The sequence below is a fragment of the Lytechinus pictus genome, chromosome 18 (genome assembly GCF_037042905.1).
Source record: "Lytechinus pictus isolate F3 Inbred chromosome 18, Lp3.0, whole genome shotgun sequence".
Taxonomy (NCBI): Eukaryota; Metazoa; Echinodermata; class Echinoidea; order Temnopleuroida; family Toxopneustidae; genus Lytechinus; species Lytechinus pictus.
The window spans coordinates 20,915,061-20,926,598 of record NC_087262.1 but is presented as its reverse complement, the minus strand read 5'-3'; the positions used below and the strand labels follow the sequence as shown (position 1 = coordinate 20,926,598).

Here is an 11,538-nt window from a genome sequence, read left to right as displayed (position 1 = left end):
CCATTTTTTTGTTATCGTTTTTTCTGTCATTTCCCACATCCTAAGGAGGCGGTCGCACTGAATAAAAGTTTGCATCGGGAGTCTGGGGTTACTGGGTCTAGCACTGGTTTTTATTTGGCTATTCCAAGTATTTGCGTGCGTTCATCACGAACATGACAAAGCTCCGAAAGGAAAGTGAATACTTTCTAATCTGTTTCAAAATGTTTCTACTTTCACAAATGCATTCCCACGGTACTCTAAAATGAATGATGTCCTTTTTATCATCTTTTCACTTCTTAACTTGGGAAACTTAATTCTATACGTACTTAAGAGAATCATTTTGTTACGCGCAGCAGTTGATTTTTTTCAAGTGCGACACATTTATTACATATCAAAATGTTATACTACAACATGGATTGTTACTTCAAAATAAAAATTACGAAAATTTATATCAGAGTTTCCAGTTTTGTTGACATATGATGCGATGTGTGTTATAGTATGTGTAAGTGTGTGAGTTATGGTCGAGGGGGGGGGGGTGGCGCCAGGATGTTCTAATGGGGGAGGGGTGACCTATAAAAGGGATGTCAAGTCTTTTCCTCTTCAATATCGAATATCATGGGTATTATAATCACACAACACATTCTTTCCCCTTTCTTCACTTGTCTTCCTGTTTTCTTTCCCTGTTATTCCTCCTTTTTTCAATGCCCCCACTACTATAAAACAATAATTACAGTGGGGAGGGGGATAGGGGAGGAGGGGGCTGCCTGCCTATGATCAAGTGACTCCCACTACATACACAATGCCTACATTACATCAGAGGCAGCGAAGCATCCTCCAAAATGGAATGGGCACCTACAAAAAAGGACACTTTATTGGAAAATAGAAGGTAAAGCGATGAAGAAGGTTTGACAAGGCCCTAAAGTCATGTACGGATATGTAATATAGACCTATTTGACAATATCTAATAATTACTGTAATCTGATGTTACAGTATATAGACATGCTTTGATGGCCGAGGGGGGGGGGGGGAGTAGCGGGACGTTCTAAAAGTGACGTCATGTATTTGTTTTTTCTCAGTTGAATAACAGTCGTAATATCATAATACACGATTCAGACCTCTCATATTTATACTCTCTTTTTACCCTCCTTTTTTTTCTTTTCTCTCCTCTTCGTCACTATTTGAAACAAAAAATGATATCGAGCAGTTGCCCTTGCCCCCGTGTGGCGCCGCCCATTGTAGTAGTTGGTAGATTTTTTTTAACAAGTGCACACCTTGTTACCAATAATGCACATAGCATTTCCATTTATTTATGAAGCAGGATAAAATAGCATTGTCAATGCCTTGCACACGGGCATAGGTGCCGCGGCCAGGGATCGAACCCCGGACTTTCCATAATATAGCCAGGCGCCACTCGGCCACGGCACCTCCACTGAGTCGATAAGAGGTGGAGTGTTAATGGGCAGTCACACAGGCTAAACCAGATACGTTATTTCCAATGACTTTCAGCGGTCGGTTTGGTTTATTTCCCTTGGTGTGACCATGGACCTATTAAGTCCATGGTGTGACAATGGGGGACAATGGCACATTGATCTACAGATCAGTGCTGTGGGTCCCACGAGCCTAATTACATCAGGAGGGCTAAAGATATTTGTTCGACCCAACCCATTCGAATTTTTGTCAATTTGATATTGCTGATTGACAAAAATGTATGAATGTGATTCAAAATTTAACACTGATTCTAGAAATGGTAACTACTGAACTACTGAATTCGATCGATTCATAGTATATCTTCATAAATGGCGATTTATTTTAAAAATGAGCTGGCTACGGTACCCTTTCCTGGTCAGATTTGGAATGTCAGGTATATATCCTATCCATTGGTAGTAAACATTCCACCCTCTAATTTCACATTTATTTTTTATGAATTTTTCAAAAGTGCCATTTTAACACACAAGTCTATGGGGAATGTTTTACGCGCGTGACACATGTGGCATTAATTATTTTGGAGGAGATACTGTGCATACATCAGACGAAAGAGGGCGCCTGTTGCTTTTTAAAGTGGGACACAGTTTCTATAACAAGTTTACCATCAGCCGATCAGACTGAATGATTTCAGTAGCTTTAAACTGTTATTGCAAATTTGTTATTATAATGAGAACCTTAAATGATGGCACTTCTTCTGCTGTAATATTAATAAAGATATTTATTATATACAGGAAAAATATAGTCACTCGCCATTTGTAGAATTATAATGGACATTTATTTGTATAAAATAAACAAAAGGAAAATAGTCATTTGCCCTTTGTAAAGTTGAAATGAGCTTTTATTGTGGAGGGAAATGACAATATTGAAATGAAAATTATAAATTGAATAAAAAATATCAGTCATTGTATATGTTTAAATGATGCACAATTCAGATTAAGATTTTATTTCCAACAGAACGTAACGAATAATACAAATTATTTTCATACATTTATAACAAACATTTACAATAACTACGAATCATTGTTATTTGAAATATATTCAATAACATCAATGATAATTAACATAATATGGTACATTTTGCAGACAAATCATAATATATAAGCTAAATAGAAAAAAAAAAGGATCTGTGGAAATGGGAGATTCACTCAAAAGCACATCTTGTATGTGATCTTGCCTAAAGAAAGAGAAAGGAGAGGAGATTTACTATGAATTAAGTTTTTACTATATATTAGGTAAAATGGATCACTTATCAGGAAGTGAACGGGCACTTATGTTAAAGAGTTTTTACGAAGAATACAATGCGTTTAACAGCTATACAATAATTGTGTCGAAATAGAAAATAAGTTACTTGAATATAATATCATGCGAAGCATGATGCGATATGATAAGATGTAAGAATGAAGAAAAATCTTTGTACAAGACGAATATAAAATGAAATATAAATTCAATTAGGGGATAAAAATCAGCATTGTATATTACTGATACTGGAATCTAGATAAAAGTATTGTAAGAGGAAAGTCTGAACAAAAATAAAAGGGAAAATGGATTGAGCAATAAAGGATTAGATACAACCATACATACTTATCGTATTGCGGTGTGATTATCAAAATATTATTAAGACTGAAGAAAAGAAAAATCATTGATGACATATTCAATTCATTAAAGTAGAGGGGATATCGTACAGACTAAATATACGAAAATGCATTAAGAAATGTAAAATAACACTGAATTTCAGGTAATATAATATATATGAATATTTTACAAAACAACATGAATCAATCATCGAACCTATATGTTTATCATTAAAAAAACAGCATGAATAATAATAATAGTAATAATAATAATAATAATATTAATAATGATAATAATAATATTAATAATGATAACAATGATAATAAATAATAATAATAAAATAGTAATAACTATAATATAAATACTAATAATAATAATAATAAGTAGGCATAAATGCATTTATAAGTTATAATTCGATCATGATATTCTCGATACTCAGCAGATTTTTTTTTTTCTGATTACACTCAAAAGAATTCTGTTTGAACAGCCGTTCAGATGATTTTACTGAACCAAAATGCCGGCACCCTCTCATTTTTTTTCACTGAAAGAAAATGCACAGAAGCCAAACTCGCTGACGTCTCTCTGAGAAGAATACCAATCTTCTGGCATGTTTGCTGAAAACGAACAAAAAATCAAAATATCTGGAGATCTAGCCAGAAGCAATGAAGGGTTGAAGTCCATGCTTTGAGAATAGAACAAGTTTTTCTTTGGCCCCGTTTTGACTCATTTTAGGTATTCATCATGATCATGGCAAAGGGAGGATTCTACATCATGAAAATCGCTTAGGAATCACTTTGGAAACGTTGGTCTTATCACAATCCTGCTTACAGGATATCCTGTGATATGTGTAATGAGAATTAGGGCATATCTGTGAAAATTAATATTGATTGGTTAATTATGTCACTCAAGACGGAGATAAACACAGGAGTACATGATTTTCGTTTTCATAGTTGTGTTTCATGGAGAGTCAACATCGGGGATCATTTCAGGTGAATAATGTTGATATATCTTCGGGAAAATACTACTTCCAACTCGGGTTCTGTGATAGCAAGGGGTCGTAACTCCTTGATGATAGAATGCACAGGCCTTCGGTGAGTGAATTTTTTTTTATAACGATAACAAATATACCTCCTTACATCATTCTTTTTCCGGTTCATTCTTAATTTCTTTTAAAAAAAAACTGGTAAAAATAACCAATTGATGTGATGATGAGCATATTTTTTTATTATGGACCCAGGTTCATGGTATAATGGATTCGATGGACAAAACTAGTCGAAATCAACCAATATTGGTGAGAATCTGAAAATTATTGAATATTATTTTCAAGTGGCTGATCACATCTTAATCTTAATTATGAGTGTTGGTCACTTTATCTTCTCCGCGAGCGGACATTGTAGAACATTATGCTCCTCTAACAGTAGTCTCGTTTACATACACTGCAAAAACTCAGGTGTTGGTTTAACACCAGCCCGGAATCTATATATGTCCACACCAGAGAAGTATTGAAACAACACCAGTTTGGAATCAAACCGATGCTGTTTTTATACTAATTGGTGTTGTATAAACACCTATCTGGTGTTAGACCAAAACCAAACTGGTGTTGTTTAACACTTCTCTGGTGTGGACATATATAGATTCCGGGCTGGTGTTAAATCAACACCGGTGTTTTTGCAGTGTAGTCGATTTCTTTAATTTGTCTTCAAGCATTTAAGACTCAATTTAAAATGTAGACACAAAAAAAATCATGCTTTTATGCAAAGTTCTTCAAATTTCAGATCCAGTATTGTATTGTCTAGCTTAATTTTAAAATCATTTACAATTCTCATTTATACACTGTAAAAACTGTGGTGTTAAAACTGACACCAGTTGGTGTTAATAGAGGACCACACCCTGAGGTGTTAAAATTACACCCTAGAGATTGAACATAACACCAAAGAGTGTAAATGTAACAACCGAAGGTGTTGTAATAACACCTATAGGTGTTAAACTAACACTGTCAATTTAACACCGGTGTAAAATAACTGGTGTGGTCCTCTATGTACACCGGTTAACACCCCAGTTTTTGATGTGTACGAATGGTCATTCCGCATCTCATTTATTTACTCTGGATCTATTACTAATGTGCAGTGAAATTCCAATCATTATACCGGGGGTGTTTCATGAAAATTTTCAGCACTCACTCAGTACCGACCAGGGGGGCGTTTCATGAAAGTTGTCAGCTCTGACTAAATTGTCGGTGCTGACAATGTCAGCACCGACAATGTTCCCCAGATTGTTAGCTCTGACTGTTACTATAGTAACTGTCAGTGGCTAGTGCCATTCAGCTTATCAAAACCAAGGCACTGAAGTTTTCAGGGCTGACAAAAAAACATTAGTCAGTACTGAGAACTGAACACCCTCCTGAGCGCCGCAAGGAAACAAGAAGACAGGAGACCCAATCTTTATATGACTCGATCGTCCGGGATTCGAACCCAAAATGGGCGGGTATGCTAACCACTCTGTTATCATCTCTTAGATTATCAGAATAAGTGAAATTGTCGAGATGGCGAACTACGTTATCTTGCAAAATCTACTTATACATAAGTTTTATTTCGTCATGATGGCAAATGTTTTCATTTTTTGTATATACATACATGTTCATGTGGAAAAACAATCTTTTATAAGTCGACGGCAATAATTAACCCTATAATAATAAGACAGGGTGGCTGATTCAGCCCCCTCCAATTACGCGTCAAAATACTTAGTAACTCATGCACTATTTTTTAGGGTTAATTAAGAAAACGAATCTCGCCATGGATTGTGTAATATAGAATATGACGTCATCTCGTCGAGTAGATGACGATTATAACGGCTTCCAGGGCTTATAGCATCTTGATATCAATTATGAGTACCTAACTTAATTAAAGTCATAAAACTTCACCTAAAGTCGTAAAACTATAGCATATATATTATTTCACCGAGAACAAATCGAATTTAACCTTGAGCTATCTTCCTTCTTAATCAACCATGCTGACTGACTTGAAGCATGGAGCTATAAAACACATGCTTGAAGTATATATTCCTAGAAGGTCCATGATATTCCTAACCCTTTCGGAGGCGGTATAGGGCACTGGTGTTTATCAGGGAGCTTTCTCATTGGCATTAAGGCGACACATCCACAGGATAGGCCTACCAGGTTGAGAGGGTAATTTATCTTTGGTGCTACATTGTAAAAACTGTGGTGTTAAAACTGACACCAGTTGGTGTTAATAGAGGACCACAACCTGAGGTGTTAAAATTACACACTAGAGATTGAACATAAAACCAAAGAGTGCAAACGTAACAACCAAAGATGTTGTAATAACACCTATAGGTGTTGAATTAACACTGTCAATTTAACACCAGCTAGTGTAAAATAACTGGTGTGGTCCTCTATGTACACCGGTTAACACCACAGTTTTTGCTGTGTACGGTAGGAATCACTGGGGCCGGGCACTGGGGTAAAGATGGAGGGGGGGGGGTGGCTGGGGCCATGGATCACACAAGAAGTTTCACGAAAGGGGTGAAATGAGATATCGAATTCGGACTATGTTATGTCAAAAGTTATATTTAAAAAATAATAATAATGTTCCTTTTTAATGGTTCTTTTCACTCGCTCACAGCTTATTTGAGTTTGCCCATACCCCATGTCTCGCCTCCTCAAAAATTTTGGCTTATTGTGCTGTGCTACTGGTACTCGGGGGACGGCGGTCTGTGAAGTTTGCCCTTTATTGGTGACATAGAAATATATAAAAAGAGAACGGAGAAAAGTGGAAAAGAAGGAGAGAGAAGAAAGATTAGGCCTATAGGCCTATGAAAAATCGATGATTTTGTCGTAGAACTATAACATATCCATTTATTTCTTCAACAAAAAAACCAAGTCATCTTTGTCTTATCAAACAAAAAATGTCTCGATGCCGCCCACTACATCATATGTATTGATCTTCCTTCTTCTATCAAGCTGTGGCTATATATACAGATGGGTATCCCAGAAAGAAAACATGCAACTGTATACTCAAAGATAAATGCCAGTTGTGGCAACGCAAATGATCCTGCTAGAGATTGAGTAATTGCTGAGAAAGTAGCAAACTCATCATGGTATTCAAGCCATTTTAAAATATGCCAACACATTGATCAAATGAAGAGAATTCCCAAATCTTCAAACTTCAAATATTTCATGATATAAAATACCCCCCCCCCAAAAAAAAAAATAGTGGGCAAGTGATGCCATCGACTATCTTATTTGCGTATCACATGTGTTGTACACACAACTGTTTTTTTTTTCAATTAAAATTGTAATAATATTTATTTACAGGGTCTAATTTTGATGAAATTTTTAGTGCTCGTTTACATAATGTCTCTTTAATATCATGCAATCAACTTGAACTCAGCATTATTGAAATCGACTTTACCTCTTAATACATCTATCATTGCGTCTTTTTTTCTGGGACACGTACTAAGCATAAATATGTTCTCGTTTTAATGGGTATTGAACAGCAGAAGAAGTAAACACATTCAATAGTAATTCCCGACACAAAAGGCCTAAACAAAGTTTGCGAATATATTTGACTAGGGAAACACCAGTAGTAGTAAAGTATATCACATGATGTGTTTGCACAGGAGATTTAATCATTCACAGATTCAGATCACCCTATTCACCTAAAAGCATGCTTTTTTATAAAGCTCCTGCATATATACATTGATGTATCCCTGACTCCCTTTCCCTCTCTCATTCCCCCTTACAGGTTTGATCACGCAATGGTTTACGAAGCTGTTCCGAAGTTCATGGTGTTGTCTTCAAGAAGGTGTGGGTGACTTGCCTCCGATGTTTATGCCAGATACTCGTCAGACTCGATATCGAGGTCGATAGCAAAAGGTCAGCTATCCGTGGGCAGAGTGGTCCTATACTGTGTGGAAGTGATTATCTCGAAGTTTAGGGGATCTTAATTGCGTTATCTATCACATCCATCTATGATTAACGAGACAAATAAACAGAATTGCCACCTCTAATTAACACCGTGGATTAACATCGGACTGAATTCGTTTCTATCGTATCGAAGCATTGAGGAAAGATTGATGTGAGTGATTTTAATGTTTGTAATGGAAATAATGATCCCGTATGAAGGTGTTTAGTTCATCGGCACAATGTTCATCATCGCATTTGATTGACAGCTTAATGGGAATGATCTCTTCGAGGGTATATAATGAATGGTAATGACCACAGAGCACAGATAGTGCTCCTCAATTTCATTAAAGCTATTAGGCTTAATGTGTAATAAATCTAGTTCATGAAGCTTGTTAAGGAGATCGACATAATTATCTTTATTTGGGCATTAATTTTGGCCGCACCAATTTATTGTACACTGGATTTTTTTTTCCCGGTAGCAACATGGAAATTCGATCGTGAGGTCTTCTTCAGTTGGAACATTTTGACTGGATAGAAATAGCATCTTCCTGTTGAATACAGTTCCCTTTAGAAGACGCCAAGCATGCATGAAGCTTGATATTCAGTGATGGAAGCCGAAACGTCTACTTTGGCGGGAATAACCACACCTGGATCTGACACGAGACCTGATGAGGACACTGGTGTAACTGCCGTTAGAATCGTCTTAATGTGCTTGTTATACATTCCTTTAGCGGTTATAACTGTTCTTGGAAATGCTTTCGTTTTTGCAGCATACAGACGAGATAAGAGAATACGAAGCAAGAAGACAAATATGTTTATTCTCAACCTGGCCATTGCCGATCTTCTCGTTGGCATCATCATGTTCATTCACATCCCCCATTACCTCACGGATAAGTGGCTCCTGGGAAGGGAGTTCTGTATCATTATTTGGGCCATCGATTTCATCTCAACCGATATGTCCGTCATCACCATCATCGCAATCAGCATCGACCGGTACCTCATGGTGAGCGATACAATTAAATACCAGCGTCATCAGTCCCGGAAACGCATCGTCCTCATCTTCATCGTTGTCTGGTTCTTCTGCAGTCTCGTACATACCAGTCTTGCCTTCATCTATTCCGCATGGACGGACTACAAGTACCTCGAGTATCAGACCTGTAATTTGGAATACCGTCGTGAAAAGGCTCTGGTTATTTCGATGTTCATCATCGAGTTTGTGTTGCCCGTGACGTGTCTGTTTCTTTTGAACTTGAAAGTGTTTACTAAAATACAGGAGCGGAGGGGAAGCAAGATACAATTAAAAAGGCGCAAAGGTGAGGATCGGAACTCCAATACCGTCTCCGGACGGGTTAGCACAAAACATGCAAATGGCCAAAAGAAAACCCCTGGACTCCACTCGATTGATGAAGACATTGTGCTTACGAGTGTCGATGGTGAAGCTGCTTTTGAAGCATCAGAAGACAGTAGAGGATTTCCTGGACCAAGTGCTCCGATGGTTGGTGCCCTTCAAGAAGGACAAATCTTGAGGAAAGCTTCCAGCGCTGTGATGCGCGTCCATCGTATGACATCATCAGGTCGGGGTACTCAGAAAGCCGCCAAACTTCTCACAACCCTCCTCGTAGTCTTCATCTTATGCTGGCTCCCCTACTACATCAACGACTGCTATGTCCTCATACATGGTGAAGCTAACCGTCAGGTGACGGAGGCAGTGACGTTCATCCTATGGGCGAACTCCGCCGTCAATCCCATGTTGTATGCATGCGCCAACATTCATTACAGGGAGAATTTCTTTTACTTTTTGCACATCAGAAAGAGGCCGATGAACAAGATGAATAATCGGCGGTAACTGAAGGTGATGCCGTGGTAACCGGCCTATGTGCAGTCGATGCTTCTTATGCTGCAAAGGACCACTGCATTTGACATAATTTTTACACAGTGCAGATGTTTTTTGATAAATTTAAACCTGTAAATAGCTCTTTTCACGATTTATTACAACTGATCGTGTCTGCTGAAATATATATTATTTCAGCAGATATATTATATTCGTTTAACTGATAATGCGTTCATTTTGCCATTTCTCGTCACCATTAAGCAAAAGCATGGACCTTACAACGAATTGGCCGAGAACGAAGGGGGGCAGGCGACAATTGTATTATGCCCTCGTCGAGTGCATTTCCCTCACACCTTTCCCCCATATTTACATAATTCCCAATTTTAAGGCAACAAAAGCGAATGTTCTTTTATCCACTGACGATTACCGCTGCTCATGCAGCCTTTTGTATGTGAAAAGGGTGGTTTATAGGAACCCAGCAGACGACGTTTTTGGAATGCCAATGAGCAAACATAATCTCTTTATGCTTAGCAATTTGACTTTCGATCGAATCTGCGGTCTTTATTCAAAGATTCCAATATTCATCACTTACCTCTTCATGTTTTAAAAAAGTAGGTCAAAATGTTATTAGTTTGGTATATTATTTTTATGTTTTTAATGCATTATAATTGCAGTACTTTTTTCCAAATTTTTTAGATTGAAATTTTCGACTTCATGATGGGTAAAATGATCACTGGAGCCTTGTCAAGCTTAAATTCGATGTATGCATTTGTGTTGATTATCTTTATATTGATACAATAATCATCTCCCCAAATGTGTCCAATAATGCTTGTCCACTCCATGTTTTTTTATAATTTCTTTCAAGAAATAGCCCCTTTTTTCGCATCGTTACTAAGTTACTTCCGTTATTTATATGCGCAAAATTTCTGAAATTGCGGTGTTGATTTTATGTTGTTGTTGTATTTACTTTTTTTTTTTTTGGGGGGGAGCATCAAAATTATTGATATTATTCAACTGACACATGATCAGTCATGCTTATACCTCAGTCACATTTGCTCTACGGCGACCGTACGGCGAGTCGAAAGCAGCTGTTTTATTCATTTTTTCATCAAACCACCTATATGAAGCTGGTATAAAAAAAAAAGGTTAAAACGGCTGTTTTCGACCCGCCGTTCGATTGCCGTAGAGCAAAGGTGACTGAGGTATAAATGCATTCAAGGTTTCACTCGTAACGATCATGACTTATGTAATGAAGCACGCATACTGGAAGCACGATGGACATTGACTCTATTCAGCATTAGTCGTTGATAATGATATGCATGCTTGGCGATCCTGTAGGATAAGCTTTAAGGTTGTTATTGACACCTTATCACATATTAAAGAAGATAAAAAACGAAATATCGGCGGTCGTGATTAGATCAAAAGTCCCACTCGTGCTCGGTCAACTTGTAATAGGGTCCATGACAAAACGACGCTAGTTCATAATCATGATTGGAATTCCTTGATTATTTCAATACATCAAACGATATCGAATGTAGGCAGTGGCATACCTAGGATTTTCCACAGGGGGGCAAAATCGCCAGCCAAAAAATTTGACAAGCAAAATAAAAAAAAGGTCTTCAATAAAAAACAAAGGTTTTCGTACCAGAAAAAATTGACAAGCAAAAAAAAAAGGGTCTTCAAGTTCTTCAGGGGGCAATAAAGGTCTTCAAGCTCGTCAGGGGGGGGGGGGGCAAAAAGGGTATTT

General features: G+C 37.4%; 1 protein-coding gene across 1 annotated transcript; it reads left to right on the top strand.

The window, feature by feature from the left end:
- Positions 1–3,757: 3,757 nt before the first annotated feature.
- Positions 3,758–10,976, top strand: LOC129282304 (histamine H4 receptor-like). Its single transcript, XM_064113405.1, has 3 exons — positions 3,758–4,127; positions 7,800–8,132; positions 8,440–10,976. The coding sequence occupies exon 3, from the start codon at positions 8,568–8,570 to the stop codon at positions 9,804–9,806; it is 1,239 nt and encodes a 412-aa protein (XP_063969475.1). The 5' UTR covers positions 3,758–4,127; positions 7,800–8,132; positions 8,440–8,567; the 3' UTR covers positions 9,807–10,976.
- Positions 10,977–11,538: the final 562 nt, after the last annotated feature.